Source organism: Ursus arctos, unplaced genomic scaffold, assembly GCF_023065955.2.
Source record: "Ursus arctos isolate Adak ecotype North America unplaced genomic scaffold, UrsArc2.0 scaffold_18, whole genome shotgun sequence".
Lineage (NCBI taxonomy): Eukaryota > Metazoa > Chordata > Mammalia > Carnivora > Ursidae > Ursus > Ursus arctos.
In genome coordinates this window covers 49,150,369-49,170,959 of record NW_026622852.1, presented here as the reverse complement: position 1 = coordinate 49,170,959, position 20,591 = coordinate 49,150,369, and the positions used below count along the sequence as shown (strand labels likewise).

Here is a 20,591-nt window from a genome sequence, read left to right as displayed (position 1 = left end):
CAGTTGCTTAAGCATCTGCCTTCAGCTCAGGTCATGATCCTGGGGTCCTGGGATCGAGTTCCACATTGGGCTCCCTGCTCAGCAGGAGGTCGGCTTCTCCCTTTACCTCTGCCCCCTCTCCCCCACTCGTGCTCACTGTCATTGGTGCTCTCGCTCTCTCTCTCTCTCTCTCCTTGTCTCAAATAAATAAAAAGACTTAAAAAAATAAAGTAGAAGAAATTTTTTAAAAAGTTTTAAGCTGGTGGCACTCAGGAAGGGAGGTTGGAATATGGGAGAGTGGTATCAAGGAGACCTGTTGGAAGAGCTTGCAATGGTCCAAGGGAACAGAATGAGGACCTGCAGTAGTGATGGGGAATAGGAAATTTGGAGATTACATTAAAGTTTCTAATGTGAGAAACTATGTTAAGTCCCCTTAGTAGTAGGCATTAACAGTGTCTTGGACCACAGAACAGATAAAATTTAGCCAAGGAGAAAAACAGAAACCATTAAGTACAACTCAATGTAATAAGTGCTATAACAAAAATATGAAGAACGGACCATGAGATCATAAAGAAATGCGTTTTCATTTTCTCGGTTTTGAGGTGGTGGCATAGGAGTTCACTCTTTGCACCTAGATTAGAATTTGAATCTTCTTTTACCCAATTCAGGTTTGGGATTTTTTGTTTTTACCGTCACACTGTAGGAAAGCATTCCCTATGTTTACATCAACCTTTGTGTTTTATTTTGCTTAGATTGTGACCATGGCTGCTGAATCCGATGTTCTGCACTTCCAGTTTGAACAGCAAGGAGATGTAGTCTTGCAGAAAATGAATCTCTTGAGACAGCAGAATTTATTTTGTGATGTGTCAATTTATATAAATGACACTGAGTTCCAGGGGCACAAGGTGATTTTAGCTGCTTGCTCTACTTTCATGAGAGATCAGTTTTTACTTACGCAGTCAAAACATGTCAGAATCACCATCTTGCAGAGTGCAGAAGTTGGCAGAAAACTGTTGCTCTCTTGCTATACTGGAGCACTTGAAGTGAAAAGGAAAGAGCTTTTGAAATATTTGACTGCTGCTAGTTACCTGCAGATGGTTCACATTGTGGAAAAGTGCACAGAAGCTTTGTCAAAGTATCTGGAAATTGATCTTTCTATGAAAAATAACAATCAGCATACTGACCTGTGTCAATCCTCTGATCCAGATGTTAAGAATGAAGAAGAAAATTCAGATAAAGACTGTGAGATTATTGAAATTTCAGAGGATAGTCCTATAAACATAGATTTTCACGTAAAAGAAGAGGAAAGCAATGTTTTACAGTCTACGGTAGAGTTGGCATCAGAGAGAAAGGAAATGAAGTCACCAGAGCTGTCTTCAGTAGATATTGGTTTTAAAGATAATGAAATTTGTATCCTCCATGTGGAATCTATTAGTACTGCTGGTGTAGAAAATGGGCAGTTTTCACAGCCTTGTACCTCTTCAAAAGCAAGTATGTATTTCTCTGAAACACAGCATTCACTGATCAATTCTACGGTTGAGAGCAGAGTGGCAGAAGTTCCTGGGAATCAAGATCAGAGCTTATTTGGTGAGAATACTGAAGGAAGTCATGGTACAGTGAACGAGATTCAGAATCTGGAGGATGCTTATTCACTGAGACACCAGTGCCCCAGGTGTCCTCGAGGATTTCTTCACGTTGAAAACTATCTGCGCCACCTTAAGATGCATAAGTTGTTCTTGTGCTTGCAGTGCGGGAAAACATTTACGCAGAAGAAAAATCTCAACCGGCATATTCGAGGGCACATGGGCATTAGGCCCTTTCAGTGTACTGTGTGCTTGAAGACATTTACTGCTAAAAGCACACTTCAGGACCACTTGAACATACATAGTGGAGATCGCCCATACAAATGCCACTGTTGTGACATGGATTTCAAGCACAAATCTGCCCTCAAAAAGCACTTAACTTCTGTCCATGGCAGAAGCAGTAGTGAAAAACTACCCAGGCATGATCTCAAAAGGCAAAATCTACTATAATTAGAACCACACCTTGCTACGTAAGCCTTATATCATTCTGTTAGGCACGTTTTTCTACAGAAATGCAGCATCTGTTATATTGCATCCCCCCCATCTTTGGGTCTTAATTTTGGTCTGCCTACACATGTTATTCTTTCTGAACTTCTACTAACAGTTTCAAAGTGTGGGAGACATGATAAAGCTAATGGGATGCTGTCCTATCTCATACAGTATATGTAAGTCCCAGTGGTGTATCTAGAGAAATAATATTCCTCTTTTAAATATTCTTGATTCTAGTGACAGAGGATCCAGCAGTATTTCTAGATTCTGATTTTGACTCTCTAGATAAATGATGTACGTGTAAAATCCCAACCACATAATAATTTTAATGAATTAGGATAACAGGAAGAGAAAATAGATTTAAAAACGTGCTGTAATCCATTATTAAGTCTTTGTAGGGCTGCAATTTTTTTTTTTTTTTAAACAAACTGCAGTTGGATTCTAAAGCTAAGCACCAAGGTACTTGTTTTAAACTATAAGGGAACACACTTCAGATTCACTTGGGAGTAGTAGAATTTCCTTGTAAATGGGCTAATATTCCTTAAATAATGTTTCCATGATTTGTTAGTATACATATCTTAAAAATGATTGATCAGGCCCAAGTTTCTTGATTTTATTTCATACAGTTGTATTTAATAATTTTATGATCAGTGAAATTATACCATTGGTATGAAGCTCTGAAAATTTTGTTTTAGAAAGTCCAACTTTACCAAAGATACTCTGCTGTTTCCTTTTTAAAAGCTATTTCATTTTTATTTTTTAGTTAACATATACTAAAACTGACCTTTGTTTTTGGTCTACATTTCCATGAATTTTAACACATGTAGATTTGTTCAACCACTACTGCAATCAGGATACAGAACATTCCATCACCCTTAAAAACTCCCTAATGATGCCCCTTTGTAATCATCAACTCCACCTATCTTCAAATCCTGGCAACAGTTGCTATTGCTGTAATTTTGCCTTTTCTGGAATGATGTGAGTAGGATCTTATAGTATGTTCCCTTGTGAGATGATTTTTTCACCACACAGAATGCCATTGGATTCATCCATTTTGTTGTGTATATCAATAGTTCATTCCCTTTTTTGCTTTGAATTGGTAATATATATTATCTTGCTGTCACTAGATGAACAGTTTAAATATGGTTAGCTATTAGTGTTCTTTTAATTATTAACTTTTTTCATTTACATTAATGCAATTTTCATTTACCACATGTTGACAAAAATCCTAACCATCCCTAGACTTATTTTGTGTTTCCAGAAATGTGCCAAAAGCAAAACCATGACTCTATGGTTGTTTTAGTGAGAGTACTATTTCTGATTGTGTTATGAGCCATTGTTCTCCACTATCCCTGTGTACAAATAACACAAAACTTTTTGTTGTCAAAGCGAAGATTAAAATCTATCACAGGGCAAATCATACTCTCTAAAATGCAGGAACTACTTTTAGTTAAAGAAGCCTGACTAGATACATCTTACTTTCAAGATGTTCTATTCCTCCTCTACTCACGTAGAAATTCTACTTTACGTAGAATTTCTGCTATACTTAGGTTCTGAAGCCCTTCCACATTTTAAAATGTAATATACTTTGTACAATTTATAAGAATTTTGTGATTGATCACATGTTGATAGTTATAAATGTTAAATATCCTTTTTGTGATACTTTTGTGAAAAATATATTCTCCATAGAATTTTAACTCTGGGAGCCACTTTAAAGAATCCAGCTCTCATCTTTGATAAGAAAACCAACTTCATAACCCCCCCCCCCATGCCACTTGTTAGTGGCATTGGACAAGTCACCCCTCTATCAGTTTTTCTTAAATTTATATGTAAAACAATAACATTGAACTTGGTAATTTGTAAGATCATTTCCGGGTCCAAAATTCTATGATTTTATACTTAAATCTTCCTGAGTTTCTAAGAACGGAGAAGAGGGGAAAGCAAGACAGGAGAGTTTTGTGTCTTCATGTATGTTGCTATTTGAGTACTACTTTGGAGACAGAATTTTTCTAAAGTAAATAGTGTTTTTCTTCCACTGGAGAACATGATAGTGCAGCGTTTAATTTTCTTTCCCATTTGACCTATGATTGGCGACTTGTAGGTATGAAAACATTTCCCTTTCAGAAATAGTTTGTGCTTGAAGTACTTTTCTTATTTTTGCTTCCTAGGATGAAATTTTGTGGGGGAGGGATGGAGACGGGAGGGAAGGGTAAAAGAATAGTAATAAACTGGTTTTTTAGGAATTGGTATCTACTATCCTTGATGTTTGAAAAAATTATGGTTGAACCATGTTTAAGTTTTATGTGTGCCTTGTAAGATTCTTGTGGCATTTTTTGTAAGCACTTTGAGATATTTGCTTGGGGGGAAGGGTTGTTTTGTGAAAGTAATGGTTGTTATTTATTTTTATTTATTCCTGTCCAGTAGCACAGAGTGATCTCAGAGCATTCCTAGCACAGTGTCTGTTTGCATGATGTATATAAACAATTCCAGGAAAATGGAATCTTTTTAAAAATGCAGGTATGGCAAAGTAAAGTGTTGAATGTATTCATTTAAAACATTCACTTTTAGTTGTTTGTGTTTCTGATATGATGGGGGAAAAATGCAACTGTTTGAGTTCAGCCTCTTCATTTACTGCATTTATGTATAAAGAATCTTGGAAAGGTAGTTATTACTTTGGTATAAGAGAAAATCCTTACTGTTTTTCCTTCGATGTAAGTATATGTTTACATTAAAAAAAAATAAACTGGAGATGGGAATGGAGAACTTTGTGTTTTGTCTACATCTGTGAATTTTAAAGAAGGAAACTATTTCTTCTGTCCATTCAGTCAAGAAATATTTACTAAGTCTTTACAGTAGTATTAGAAGTTAGATATGCAGACAAAAATCCCTGCTCTCATGAAACTTGTATTCTAGTAAAAGGAGAAAAACAGTAAACAAGTAAAATCAGTGTGTATCAGATTTTGAAAACAAAGCTGGAGAAGATAAAGCAGGGATAGGGAGTGCCAGGAAATGGAAATTGGGATTATAATTTTCACCGTGATGGTCAGGCCACCTTTGAAAAATCTTAGCAGATTGTCATATACACTGTCCAGTAGAATGAAACAGATACATATATATTTATATACACATATATATTTATCTGTAGCTCATTACAGTTTATAAACAACTTGTTCATATGTCTTTTAATTCATAGTGGATTTACTTTCATACATGCCTTTGTTGGACATCTGGTTTCACATTGGAAAGTGCCTTGAATTTAATTACAACTCATAGCCATTTTCTTAATCTGTGTTTTTCAGTTTCTCGGTAACAGAGTACGTAGTATCTGCCTTTTAGGATTATTTTGATGAGTGAAATAAAACTAAAATCAATGGTAAAAATGAAATTTTTATTACCTAACACAGGACCTGGCACATGCTAAGCACTTTGCAAATGCTAATTCCCTTATTTCTCTTACCAATCTGATTCCTCATATATAAAAACATAATTTCTGCTTTACAGTTTGCTGTAAAAAATCCTTCAACAAATATTTATTGAGATATTAATTGAATTTTGATCCCTGCCAGCTTCCAAAGAGTTCAGTTTTCTTTTTAATAAAGAGGTCTGTGTTAGTGCCTGCCAAGCATTTTTTTTTTTTAATAGGGAGATTGCTTGGCAAATATGTGGAGGGATTGAGAGAACAGACCGGTATTTGATTACGGAGAGTGCATAGACTATAATACAGATGTATCAGATTATGCTCAATGGAGACCACTTTTTTCACAAGGGGAGTCAGACGCTGCCTCACACCAGTGTCTAGCAGGTTGGGTCAAGGCGCTGATGAAGGTGCAGGGAGTTTCCCATCAACCCTTTCGGCTTGCCGAGGCCTCCTAATAGCACCTCCCACAGTGCTCCGGGGCTCCCCAGTCACGTGACAGGGGTAGTTAGACTCGACCAGAGGGAAGCTGATGCGCAGTCCAGGTGGCGGGGGCTACTACTCTTTCCTTCCACCTCCTTAACTCCCAGTCCTGCGTGATCTCGCGTGAAAAGGGGAGTATCTTCTCGCGAGAGCTAGGTCGGGATCCCTCCAGGACCGCCTCCGTGGAGAGGAGGAGGAGGAGGAGGCGGAGGCGGAGGGAGGAGGAGGAGGCCCCGTCGCGGCCTCAGCCGCCGCCAACGGGGCTGTCCCTATAGCTCCCGATGGAGTTTGAGGTCGTGAAACCGCCGCCGAGCTCTGCCCCGGCGAGACGAGGCGCCTCCGTCGCCGAGCCGCGCCGCCGCGGGGCTCCCGGGAGCGGCCCTTAGCGACCCCGCCCGGGCCCCCACAGGTAGGGCGGGGGCGGGCACGATGCGGCTTGGGCCCTAGCTCGGGTCCCTAAGTCCCTGGCGGTCGGGCGGGAGACCGGTCTCAGCCCGGGGCCTGTGTGCTGTCGTCGCCGGTGCCCCGAGGGTTGGGAACTGAGGGCCGCACCTGACACTCGGACCGGGCCCGGAGTCCGGGGCCTGCGGAGGCCCCTCTCTCTGGTAGGGCTTTTTCAATACCGAGCGCCCGGCGCAAATGGCCACCTCCCTTCGACACCGGCGGAGGGGAAGCCTTTGACCCCAAAGGAACCCACCCAAGCAAAGGCCAGGGTTCTCTCTCCCATTTCTACACCAGTTGGCAAGAGGGGTTTTGGAGGAGGTCCTCGAAACCAAGCCCTCCCCTAGCTTTTCGGCTTTCTGTCCTGGCGCTTCCCGAGATCCCAGAGCAGGGATGGTGGAGGCGATCTGAGTGGTAAATAGGGACCGCGGCCAAACAATGCCCTGGGAGGGCTTAACCTCCTGGGAGGGAGATGGCCGGACCAGAGTGGTTGCACAGTGGATGTGACGGAGCAATGGCATGAAATACGGCCAGGGAATTCTGCTGTGGCTTTCTTCTTTCCCTCTTTCATTTTTCCTTCTTGGGAAAGCCTCTTAAGGAGACTTCCACCATCTTAGAAGAATGGTAGAAAGCATCTTTGTTTCTCAGAAACAGCTCTACTTTTCTCTGCCCTTAGCTTTCAGGAAGGAAGAACCAGAGTAGCTGTCATTTCCATCCTTCTAATCAGAGAGGAGTTTGAGATACCGGCAGGTAGAACCTTGACACCAAAACAGTCTCAAGTAATCACTGACATAAAGTAGATCTAATCTCGTGATTCCCAGCCTGTTTTATTTTTAAATAACCACCTAGATTCCCTTCTTTTAATTCCTACTCTCTCTTTACCTGGGCCCCTTTTTAATTCCTACTCTCCCCCAAACCGCTGTGATTAGAATGACTTTTTATTACAAATAAAGTGCTTAAGTAATCTTTTTTCCATTTTTTTATTAGTCAAACTATTAAGTTCCCAAAGGAACTTTTGATTAACCTGAGGACGCAAACGTTGCTACACTACACTGATATAATTTCACCCAAAACCAAAGAAACAAATGTTTTAGTTGGCCTGTGCAGCCTTTTCCTAGTTAAATACACAAATTTAGTTAAGGCTTCTTCAAACATTAAGAAAAGTTCATGGATTTTGCCATTATTACCTTCATTTATCTATCTGAAAAGCTACACCACTGTTACAATATCCCTTTTTTGTGGTGTTTACGTCCACATTTAGTTTTTGAAGGAATAGAAGCCATTAAATCCTGACAAATTTTTTATGTTGCTATTTTTGTTAATTTGGAGATTCATGTTTTCCAAATTTTAGAGTTTGGAAAATTGCTAAAAGAACAAAATGTTAAGGGTATATTCCAAACATGTTTAGAAAAAGCAGATGTTAAAATTCAAATTGCCTCCTATTCTTTGAAGATTTAATTGCAGTCATGTTCATTAGTGGATCCTTTGAGTTACTCCTGATCTGTTACTACTGTTGTGTTGACCTGACATATAAGACTTATGTCCTTTGTTCATATGTTTTCATTAATTCACTTTCTGCTTTTGTAATTTGCTATATCTTCCAGTTTGAAAAAGCTAACAAAGATTCCTTTGGGGAGGAAAACATTCTTTTAACACAGAATTTTGTGTTCAGAAATAGAACTTCGAAGCTATATGCAGTACCTAAGAATGCTAAATAAACTTATAACAAGGCCTTATTATAATAAGCACTTACATTGTTTTGGTTGGACTGCGTTGAAGTTTCACTTTCTAGTTATGGAAAAAGGAAGCATGTGGTAAAATAAAGCTAGCTGAAAATTAAAACTAATGTTTTGCATCCAGTCTTGTAACTTGTTACATCTTTCTGTTTTTCAGGTTTTCTAGTTTTATGAAAACTTCTTAAGTGTAGTTGTGACTTTCACCACAAATTCTTAATAAAAGTTAGTTTTGATTATTACTTTATAATTGTAAGTACTGTGGAGTTGCACTGCCCAATACAAGCCAATAGCCACATGTGGCAATTGAGCACTTGAAATGTGGCTAATGTGAATTGAGATGTGGTATAAATGTAAAATAAAATACACACCAGATTTCAGAGACTTAGTGCAAAAAAAAAAATAATTTAAGCTACCTTAATAATTTTTTATATTGATTACATGTTGAAAGGATATTTTGGATAAATTGGGTTAAATTATGTTATTAAAATTAATTTCATCTGTTTTCCCTTTTTTAATATGATTACTGGAAAACTTTAACTTACTTGTGGCTCACATTGTGTTTCTATATAGACAGTACCGTTTAAAACAGCACTGCTCTTCTGAGAAATAAATTACCTGAATAAAAGTAGGCTTAGGAAAACCAAAAATTTCCTGACAGACTATCGTCTTGCAGTCAGAATAATCAAAAAGCTAAGGACTTTGTTAATATGAAGGATAAAGTTACCCAGTGACCATTATTTGATAGGCAGAAGTGAGTAATTAAGTTCTGTCTCAAAAATAAATATTGTTCATGTTTTGTCATCGCTTGAAAAACTTTACTGGATATGCTAATTAAGATAGAAAATTACCCCATTAGTGTTCTACTTGAAGACGTGGGAAGTTAAATCTTATACTGATTAAAAAACGGAGTTTAGCCTCAGAGTGGATTTAAGAAAAAGCTTGAGTCCTATATCTTTCCTAATTTATACTAAAGTCACTTAAAATAGCAGTCTTTAACACTGTACTTCAGTTCCTTTTCCTCCATTCCCTTTAGTATGTTTGAGTGCTGAGTTTTAGAGTTTGCCGATTATTTCCATCGGTTTTGTTTGCTGTTTTATCGGCTAAGGTCTCAATTGTACCTGATGCTTTAAATATTATTTTTGAAGTCCAAAACTAATTATTTGTGAGGTTTCTGAACTGAGAAGTACTTTTCAGTACTTTTCATTTCAGTAGCTTAAATTCCTCACATGGGTGAACTAAAATGAAAACAATGAATGTCTTAATTAACAGACTTGAGCCTTAATGTTTACATTTTTATGAAGAGAATTGTAAAATACTAGATATTTTTAATTATACAATAGCAAAAGAAGCATAAACTTTATTCTCGCACTTTAAAATCAGGTGACATAGTCCAGAACTGGCTGCATAATGTCATGGTGGACTAGTAATAAAAAATGAAAGTACTTGGCTGGTATGCAGTTTGCTCTTAATAAAGCAATGCATAATTTGCATCACATGAGAGATGTCTTAATTTATTTTACAAGTTTAGTATTCATAACAAGGAACTTATAGCCTAGAAAATTACTTGAGGAAAATCTTTTTAAGGTTGCACCTCTAATGTAGTGTTACTTCTCTGCTTTATCTTGTTGTTCTTCTTCAATTTTATTAATTAGTAACTGAAAGTTACTTAGTTAATACAGGTAATTTAATTAAAATGTTTTTCTTAAATAGTCTATGTATTTAGAGTTGTGGGCTTTTTGTTTTGAGTTTTTTAATCAATTTTACCTCAGTTTGAGAGGTTTTGGGAGTATCTTCAGGCTTGATACTTGACTGTTAACTGTAAGTGTTATTAGCAATTTAGACTTCCATAGAGTCAAGTAAGTTACCATGGAATTATTAGTATAAATCTAGAAGTTTTATACATCAGTATATATTCTTAGCTTGCCATGGCTCATTTAGATGCTTGTTAAAATAAATTATAAAGACAGTAGGCTATTTATCATTTTTGATTTTTGGTTATAAAAATACTTCCTAGGTAAATGTTTACAAAGTGCCTTTTTTAAAGAAATGAAAGTAAAAAAAAAAAAGAAATGAAAGTCGCTTTTGCCCTCACGAATTAAACATTTTGGTGGACTATATAAACTGCTGCTGTGTTTTAGATAAAAATTTATTTTGTCTTTATCTTAATTGAGGAATCTAGAATTTATTGGTAATGGTACTGAAGGAAACATTTTAAAAAATCAAACTTTTCTTTATGTTTTATTATATAAGGAGAATTTAGTACATACTTTTCATGTCAGAAAGTTTGACACACAGCAGGAGAATTTGGCAGAATTACTGACAAATTTTGGCAGAATTTTTCTTTTTTTTTTTTAAGGTATTAATTTGGTTTCTACTAGAAATCAAACTTTTCAGTATTAATTATATTACAGCATCTGGTGTTTGTAGATGTAGAAACACATGTAGGATATTATAACATGAAACTATCAAATATATTCTGGAGTAGTTTGAAACACCTGAAAACTAACAGGTGAAAGAAAATATGAAAGATAGCAGTTTTATGTTTAGTTCAAACTTTTAACAGCTTCTCTGACCCCCAACTCATTTACTAATGTAAAGCATTTCAGGGTGATCTTGGAAAACGAAATAAGGAAAGAGTATTTGCCGCTAGTTTCCTATTACACAGTGGCTGTGATACCCTAACCCACAAAATTAGTATTTCCAAACAGGTGGCCATTATGAAAAACTAGATGCAGTGCCTTGATAAGTATTTTATCAGTTCAGGTTATTAACTAAATTAGGGCTCTCAGTAGTAGATTTAAGATAAAATGCCTTCTTCCTCAGAGGCCTTTTGCTTGTATAATTCTACAGCCTAGAAAACTGAACATTTCAAATGTTGAATAGTTTCAAGAAGTGATGGGTTTACCTGTTTAGTGCTCATCTCAAAAGTTGGAAGCAGACTAACCAGGTTTAAGATTGATGGCATTAATGGGGTGGCAATATTAAGGATAACAAGTATAAAATAAGTATAACTTGCAAGATTTGGCTAATTTAAAAATAAAGATATTAGATACTTTACATTAGGGCTGTTTGAGGAGAGATTGTACAGAGTGCTTTTTATATAACAAGTGCTGTGATTCATTTACCAAGATATTTTTTGAAACCTTAGTTGTTGTGAACATAAAAGCAAAATAAAGAAATTCTTCATTTGGATGTGGGGATATTGGAGAATCAGTTATATACTTTTCTGTCTTAAATCTGACTGTAGTTTTAAACATCTGATTTCTGTGGAACTAAGATATTTGGGTTGGTAAACATTCTTATGAAATAAAGTAGTGGCTATTTAATTGCCCTAAATACCTAGATTTCTGTTCACCAGAGAGCTTTTGTCAGACTTATGTAAGTTTTGAATTGAAGATATGAAAAATTTGTGAAATGTAGAGTGTTCAAGTTAGGTAGCTAAAGATTTTAAATTAGAGTGCAGTATAGTTTTGATACCAAATATTTTATTTTATTAAAAATCATCGAATGAACATTTTAGTCTTAGGAAAAAGAATTCTGTCATTTTTTTCCATGTGCCTTTTAATCATATGTAAAGATAAAAAATTATATTTTGCTTTTTTTTCTGCTTAGAATTCTTAGATGAGAATATTGCTTTATTCTTCCATATCTTGCTCATTGGACCTGACAGTTTGAAGTTGTGTATCTATATATCTCTCTCAGTAAAAGATATGTTTTCAAACATATCAAAAGATAATGTTGTCAAAAGTGTTGTAGGGAGCCACATTCTAGATTTGTAAGACAATTTTTTTTTTAACTTTGGCACTGTATTTCTGTATTTTAAGATTAGCATCTTTTTTTTTTCCCATTTTTGGACAAACTGCTCTATCATCATCCTCTCACATACTTTGATTTTCAGTACCTTTGTTAGCCTCTTAGTCAAATCTTGACCAGAGATTTCCTCTTTTGTGAAGCTGCCAAGTTGAACATATCCTTGACTGACTTAGTCATTCAGGTGGCTGTGTCTTCACACTTGACTCACTACGATATTCTTTGGATCAATAGTTTTCAAAGTCCAATAACTCTTAGACATTTTCTTAATATGTTTGGGGGTAGTAGCTATCCAAAAACCCAAGCAATCCAAAGTAGTTTGTGTTCCTAAAAATGAAACATGGAAAGTTAATCTACTTATTTGATGTGGCCATTAAGAAAAATACGTAATGATAATCGACTATTATTTGAGCAACCAATATAAATATGTTTAGTTGAGAAGGACACTATTCAGATATTGTTTCTGGACAAAATTTCAGAAAGTTAACAAATTCAGCAAATAGATTTAAAGAAAAAGACATCCAAAACATATAAAATTATTCAGAGTGTTTTAGGTTTCGAAGCTGTGATGGTTGACTTAAGCAGTTAACTCTTAAAAGGTGAATGATATGTGGTTAATTTTTACTTTTGTCCATTTCCAGCTTACAAAACACTACACAGCAAAATAATGATCTGCTAGACTGCTAACCCGAGCATCCAGCTTCACAATGCCTGTGCAGGCAGCTCAATGGACAGAATTTCTGTCCTGTCCAATCTGCTATAATGAATTTGATGAGAATGTGCACAAACCCATCAGTTTAGGTTGTTCACACACTGTTTGCAAGACCTGCTTGAATAAACTTCACCGAAAAGCTTGTCCTTTTGACCAGACTGCCATCAACACAGACATTGATGTGCTTCCTGTCAACTTTGCACTTCTCCAGTTAGTTGGAGCCCAGGTAAGCTTTCAAGATTTTACTAATTTGGTATATGTAATAATTATAGAACTTTGTTCATTAAGGGGTACAAAGTGTGTCTAGTGATACTTGAGACATCAAAAATATTCAGTGTACCTGATGTCATGATTGTATTCTGCAAAAGATTTTCTTTAGATAATGTCATAAATCCTTATGCAAAACCATAAATTCCATTATAGTTGCATATTTGTGTTCAATGCAGTGATCAACATTTATGTTTAGAAGTGATATTAGTGGATAAGGAACATTTTTAAATAAGCATATTCATTAGGTGATATGAAAAGAAATATAAAAAAAACTTTGGCTAGATATCAACCAACTAGGACCCTCAAATGGAGGTCTTGGAGTTTTTTTTTTTTTTAACTTCACTTGACTTTCAGAATAATATTACAAATGAGAAAATAAGATCTATTTAGGGATGTATACATAAAAAATCAATTTCCAGAGTATCAGTAACAAATTCTGCACAGTTGTTTCTACTCATATGTTATGAAATTAATATTTCTTGTTTATAATCATTTTACTGAATCAGATCAAGAGCCTGGACTTAAAATAATTTCCATTTAATAAGGGCTTGCTGTATGTTAGGTATGATAGTAAGTATTCAACATCTATTATTACTAATTCTTACCATAGCTCTTCCGATAGTTACTATCCCCATTTTACAGGTGAGGAAGAAGATGAAATTCTGTACATCATGCACTATATATTAAAGCAAGAAAGTAAGGACTTTTCTGATTAATCACTTCTTAGAAAATTCAGTGAATTAAAAAATAGTCCATTCTTTTAGTGTCTTGATATTTGAAGTTTTTCTTTTAAATTTCTTTTCAATGTTCATAATCCAGTTAGACACTGTGAAATCAAGATGCATCTATAATCAATAGTATGTCATAATTGGCAGCAGTTTTTCTTAATGGCCCATAAAATAATGGTGCCTTTTGCAAACAGTGGCATCTGAGATCCATAAATACTGTAAACTCTTTGTAATAATACTAGCTACCTGCCATTTAGCGCCTGCTATATAGGTCAGGTATTATGTTTGTCATTTATAAATGTCCTCTCAATTGGTCCTTAATAGTCTACAGACCTATACAGTATGATTATTACCTTTAAAGCCCCACCTGCTACAACTGCCTTCGGTCTTTCTGCTTAAGCTATATTGCTTCCTAGCCAATTGTTAAATATGCCAAACATGTTCCCACCTGAGGGATTTTGTAGCGACTGTTATCTTTGCCTAGAATGTTTATTACCTCTCCTCTTTCAAGTCTTTATTCAAATGTCATGATTCTCAAGGAAGCCTATCCTGACCACCCCTGTTAAAATTGCAACCCCTTTCCAGCACTCCCAATCTCCCTTGTCCTTGCCATGTAATTTTTACTGATCACTTTCTGTCATACTACCTATTTATTATGTTTTTTAATTTATCAGCTCCATCCTCTCTTCACGAGAATGTAAGCTCTACAAGGGCAAGAAATTTTGTCTGTTTTGCTCGCTGATAGATGTCTAATGCCCAAAACTGTGTTTGGAGCATGTTAAGTACTCCATAAACAAATATTTGTTGGATTAAATTGAATTTTCATAGTGGCAGTATGAAATAGGGATTTTCTTCTCCATTTTCAGATAGGAAAACCATGAGTTGGAGCAGTTAAGTGATTTACTCAAGATCACTCATAGAAGTGGCAAAGCTGCAGTTTATGCCCAAGTTTTGACCTTTTATTAAGAGTACTGTGTCTTGGGGCTCCTAGGTGGCTCAGTCAGTTGAGCGTCTGACTTTCAATCTCAGGTCTTGATCTCCGAGTCGTGAGTTCAAGTCCCTACTTAAAAAAAAAAAATACAGTGTGCTTCTATTTTACAAAAAGGGGACAGACCATTATCATATCAACAAATATAATAAAATTATATAGTGAAAAGGTGCTAAGTACTTTTTTCCCTAGTTATTTGAAATATTTTTTTAAAAGTTGCAAAAAATAGCTGTAATACAGAGAACCTGTATAGCTTTCTGCAACTTCCCCTAATGTTAACATCTGTCAAAATTGTAGCATAGTTATCAAGCTTAGGAAATTAACGTTGATACAATATTAATAACTACTTGCTGTTTTTTCCATTTATTAATACACTGAGCCCCTGCTATTAAATATGGTAACCTTGGTTCTTGGAAAGTAGTTTGGCTAGGTGTTTGGCTTTAATTTTACTTAAACTACCTTGATGTATTGTCTCTGTATTATAATTTTATACTCACCAAGATTATTTTCAGTTATATAAATAACAGTTCCATGAGCTAGATGCATGTATTTCCTCAATTTTTCTTTGTTTTTAGGTACCAGATCATCAGTCAATAAAGTTAAGTAATCTAGGTGAGAACAAACACTATGAGGTTGCAAAGAAATGTGTTGAGGATTTGGCACTCTACTTGAAACCACTAAGTGGCGGTAAAGGTAAGTTCATAAAAGTCTTTTTACTGGTGAGCAGGATTTGGTAATACATTTACTTTGAAAGACTTGATGTTGATACCCTGTTAAATAATTTTGAGTTTTAAAAGTTTGGACAGTTCTTGGAAAGTTTTTTATGGTGAGCATTATTTTTATTTTCTGAAAATAACCAACATTGTTACTATTTTAAGAATTCATCAGACACTATATGTTGAGATTTCTACAGTTTGTATTCATTAAAATAATAGTGCTATAGCAGAATATTAATTTTAATAAGTCCTACTAAGACAATTTCGTGTATTGATTCAATCATTCATTCAGTTTTGTTGAGCACTTATCGTGATTAGGGCCCCTGCCTTCATAGAGCCCACAGTCTATTGGGGGTGATAAGCATTTAAGTGCAATAAATTATTTTAAGTGTTATGACAGAAACGGAGTTCTATTTTGTTCATCACCACCCACCCAGTGACCCACATATCATAGATGAATCAATCAAGTATTTATTTTATACCTGCTCTGTGCTGTGAACTGTTGAATATTGAGGACATAGTGATTTCCTTGAGAAACAACCTGTCTTCCTCATTCATTTAATCATTCATTTATTGAACAGATATCTAACAAGCATGTACTAAGTGCTGGGCACTATTTTGGTATTTGGCATACATGAATAAAATGCTTGCCCTCATAGCCCTTATGTTTTAGAAAAGGGAGAAAGTATAATAAATGATAAACATAATAAAAAGTTATATAGTATGTTACAATTGATAATTATTACGGAAGTATAGTAATACATTTAGAGGGATCAGAAATGTCAGGGTGAGGGGACAAGGGCAGGTTGCAATTTTACAAAAGGTGGTTAGTGTAGGACTCATTAAGAAGGTAGCTTCTAAACTTGAGATGAAAGAGGCGAGATAGTTAGCCGTGTAGGTTCCTGGGAATAGAGTGTTCCAGAGAGGCAGTAAGGATGGAGCACCTGGGTGGCACAGTCAGTTAAGTGTCCAACCCTTGGTTTCCGCTCAGGTTGTGATCTCAGGGTCCTGATATCAAGCCCCGCATCAGGCTCTGTGCTCAGCATAGAGTCTGCTTGGGATCCCTCGTACTCTTTCTCTCTCAAATAAATAAATCTTAAAAAAAAAAAAAAAAAGACTGTTCCTGAGAGGCAGAAGCAAAGTCCCCAAGGCATGCCAATATCTTCAAAGAACAATAATAGGAGAGTGTGCCTGGAGCAGTGTGAGTGAGGGGGAGAGCAGCAGAACATGATCGTGTAGGTGGTGAATGTAGATAGAGAAGAAAACAAAAACTGGGCCCTTTAACATTAAGAAGTCAGGAAGAAAAGATGAAATCAGAAAAGAAGACGTGGAATAAAACGAAAGAAGAAAAGCAAGAGGATGGAGTGTTCTGGAAGCCAAGTAAAGAAAGCGTTTAAAGGAATTAGGAGTGCTTATCTGTGTTGAGGGCTGTTGAAAGGTAAAGTAAGGTAAGGACTGAGAATTGACCACTGACTTAGCAAAGTAGAGGTAATTGTCATGACAAGCAGTTTTGATGAAGTGATAGTAGCAACAACTTGATTGGAGTAGGTTTTAAAGATTGTGAAGCAAGGAATTTGGAGATAGTGAATATAGATAATTCTAGAGAATTGGCTACAAAAGAGAAGAAAGGAATGGGGCAGAGCTGGTAGGCAAAGAAGGATGAATGAAAAGATTTATTTATTTTTAAGATGGATGAAATAACAGCATGCTTGTTTTTATTGTATGCTAATGGAAGCGATCAAACAGAAAGGGAAGAAGTAATGATGTGGGAGAGAGGAAAGAATTGCTGGAGCGTATCCTTGAGTCAGGAAAAGGGATTATGATCTAAGAGCTTGCCATAAAGTTGTATTTCTAAACATCATCTATACAATAAAATTAGAACTGTTATTAATCATTACTTTTGATTAAACTTTTCATTAATAAACTGGATGGAGAAGAGACTGAGTAAACCCAAAGTACTCTCTCTCGAGGGGCACATGGAACCCAGAGAACAAGATACCTAAATAAAATTTGAAGTAACTGCAAATTAGACTTCAATAAACAGATTCAGAATATTCTTGTTAAAACAGTGGAAGGACTCATTACAAATTATGGCTTCATAGTTAAGTATGGGTAATGAAAATTAACTTGTCTTATTTAATTGAAGAAACTTTACTTTCTTTCCTTTTTCTTAAAGGTGTAGCTAGTTTGAACCAGAGTGCACTGAGCCGTCCAATGCAAAGGAAACTGGTGACACTTGTAAACTGTCAACTGGTGGAGGAAGAAGGTCGTGTCAGGGCCATGCGAGCAGCCCGTTCACTTGGAGAAAGAACTGTAACAGAACTAATATTACAGCACCAGAATCCCCAGCAATTATCTGCCAACCTGTGGGCTGCTGTCAGGGCTCGAGGATGCCAATTTCTAGGGCCAGGTAGGATAGATCACTATCTTGTCTCTCTTACTGACTACCAGGGCGAGAGGATGCCAATTTCTAGAGTTAGCTGAGAATCCCCAGACTCAACCCATCTTTATGTATACATACAAATCTTCACATAATTAAAGATAAACCAGTTTTGTAATCATAATCTATGTGATAGTGCTGTAACATTTTAGAATAAATTCCTCATTTAATCTTTAGCAGCCTTTAAAAGAAGTGACACAGATCTACTTTTACAATTTAAAAAACTGGGTTAGAGAGGCCTAAGATGGTATAGGTAGTAAGGAAAGGAAAAGTAAAGTTTTTTTGTTTTTTGGGTTTTTTTAATGAAAAAAAATTAAAAATTGTCTTGAAAACTTGGAAAACAGAAATTACACGCACAAAAAATAAGAATCACTGGGGATGATGCCTTCATAGTTATTACCGTCTACATTCTATTTAAAAAATCTTTACCTATACCAAGGTTGTGAATGAAGTGCACTTCTCTGTTACCTTTTAGAAGCTTTATTGTTTTACCTTTCTGATTTTAGAACTACAGTCAGGTATACCGGATTTTGTGTGTGAGTGTGTGTGAAGGAAACTTTTTAAATAAGTGCCATTGGGACAACTGAATAGACATGTGGAAAAAGATAAAATTGGATATATTTCTTATACACCATAGCTACTTAAATTCCAAGTAGGTCATAAATACTTGTTACTAAAAAATACTATCATACAACTAATAAAGAATGTAAGAGTGAATTTTTCTATGACTTAGTATAGGAAACACTTTTTTTTTTTTACTCCAAATCCAGAAGCAGCAATAGGAAAGACTGATATATAACTAAATATTTGTTAATTGCATCACAGAAAATATCAGCAAAGTAAAAAAATGACAAACTTAGAAAAATGTTTGTATTCTGTCACAAAGGACTAATATAACTACAATGTAAGATACTTCTAAAAACTCAGAAAAAGATACCAACCACCCAGTTGAAAATTTGGCAAAAAATATGAACAGAAAACGCAGGAGAAAAAGTAACGTAAACGGCCTTCAAACATATAAAACGTATTCAGTGTTTCTCATATCAAGAGAAATAGTCACAAAAATTATATTGACCATTTCTCATGTATCAGATTGGCAGAATTCAAAAGTTTGACAGTGTATTTTGTCGTCAGGGCTGTGGGAAAACAGGTAGCTTTCATCCAGTAATGGCGGGAGTACTAAGTGGTACACATTTTAAAGAGAGGTATTCTGCAACATCTACCAAAATCACCTACGCACTTATTCTTTGGCCTAACAGTTCCATTTCTATGAATCTATCGCAAAGATACAGCAGAAAACACAGAACGCATAGTTATTTTTTTTTAAGTTTTTATTTAATCTGTACATCCAACGTGGGGCTCAGACTCACAACCCTGAGGATAAGAGTTGCGTGGTCTTCCGACTAAGCCAGCCAGGCACCCCCAGAATGCAGAATACAAAGCACTATTTGTAACAGCATACATCTGGAAACAACCTGAATGTCTATGAAGAAGAGACTTGTTTAATAAACTGGTATATCCTTCCAGTGGAGTACTCTGCACCTGTTGAAAGGAATGAGGAAGATGTATATGTTCTGCTAGGGTATGATCTCTATATATGTTAGGTTAAAAAAAAAAAAAAGCAAAAGGGGCACGTGACTGACTCAGTCAGTAGAGCATGGGACTCTTGATCTCAGCGTCATGAGTTTAAGCCCCATGTTGGGTATAGACCTTACTTTAAAAAAGAAAATAAATAAAACAAAACAGGTATGCCTAGGTGGCTCATTTGGTTAAGCGTCTGCCTTTGACTCAGGTCGTTTTCCCAGCCAAGCCCCGCATGAGGCTCCCTGCTCAGTGGGGAGCCTATTTCTCCCTCTCCCTCTGCGGCTCCCCCTGCTTGTGCTCTCGCTCTGTCAAATAAATACATAAAATCTTTAAAAACAAGAACAAAAAGTGCAGAATAGTGTGCTTACTATAGTATTTTTTATCTAAGGGAGAGAGATATAACCATTGGCTGTGTTTATTTATATTTTCCAAAAGAAACAATGGTAGGAGAAATTTAAAAGTAATAAACTTATATAGAGGAAGGAGGAACCAAGAGAAGGCAGACCAGGACAGAACTAGACCTCATTGAATGTACCTTGTTTTATATTTGGGACCCATGTAAATGTTTTATGTAATTATAAAACAATTTTTAGTAAAAATAGATTTTTAAAATTTAATTAAAAAGAGTAAGACAAAACAATATCTAAACACAAAAAAGCTGAAACATACGTTAAGTTGGTAGCATATTCATCAGGAATGAATTATTGCAGGTGACTTTGGAACACAGTGTTTTGCTTTTTATATCCCTCATGGGATATATAATCCTAAGGTAGATTCAGGCACACAGTAAGATAAAGCAAGTAATTAATTATGTTAATGCCATCAGGAACCAAGATTTTCAGCATTTAAAGAAAAAGATACAAGTATGAACTCAAAGAATTTATGTAAAAATCTTTTTAGTCTTACATTTGAATTGTCAATGTAAGTACAACTCATTTACTTTTCTTTCTCTAAAAATGTCTATTCCTAAGATCTCTCCACTGAAAGAGCTTAGAAGCAACGATAGCACCCAGATTATGACTCTTAATAAATACCATTGCCCACTAAAAAGAAGCAGGGCTCTTTAGTCTTCGATAAATGCCATATTCCAGTTCTAGGGTACGGAAGGACAAGTTAAGCCTGGGAATTCTTGGGCTAGAAAGCAAAAAACCTATCAGAGATGATTGACATCTTGTCAGAATTAGAAGTAAATTTGAAAGGGCTTCCACTGGACGTGA

At 35.9% G+C, this 20,591-nt stretch overlaps 2 protein-coding genes across 5 annotated transcripts in view; both read left to right on the top strand.

Annotated features, from left to right (window-relative positions):
• The first annotated feature begins 740 nt into the window (after positions 1-740).
• Positions 741-4,811, top strand: ZBTB6 (zinc finger and BTB domain containing 6). The gene has a single exon (XM_026513929.4). It carries the CDS (start codon positions 741-743, stop codon positions 2,010-2,012), a length of 1,272 nt encoding a protein of 423 aa, XP_026369714.1. The 3' UTR covers positions 2,013-4,811.
• Positions 4,812-5,998: 1,187 nt separating this feature from the next.
• RC3H2 (ring finger and CCCH-type domains 2) overlaps positions 5,999-20,591 on the top strand; it is a 48,002-nt gene continuing 33,409 nt past the window's right edge. For 3 of the 4 annotated variants that reach the window (XM_026513918.4, XM_026513917.4, XM_026513919.4), the window contains exons 1-4: positions 6,000-6,358; positions 12,578-12,874; positions 15,210-15,327; positions 17,527-17,760. In XM_026513918.4, the coding sequence (XP_026369703.1) occupies positions 12,644-12,874; positions 15,210-15,327; positions 17,527-17,760 (583 nt within the window). In that variant the 5' untranslated portion in view covers positions 6,000-6,358; positions 12,578-12,643. Of the gene's footprint in view, positions 6,359-12,577; positions 12,875-15,209; positions 15,328-17,526; positions 17,761-20,591 lie in introns of all 4 variants that reach the window. The other variant, XM_057313741.1, reaches the window with a different exon arrangement.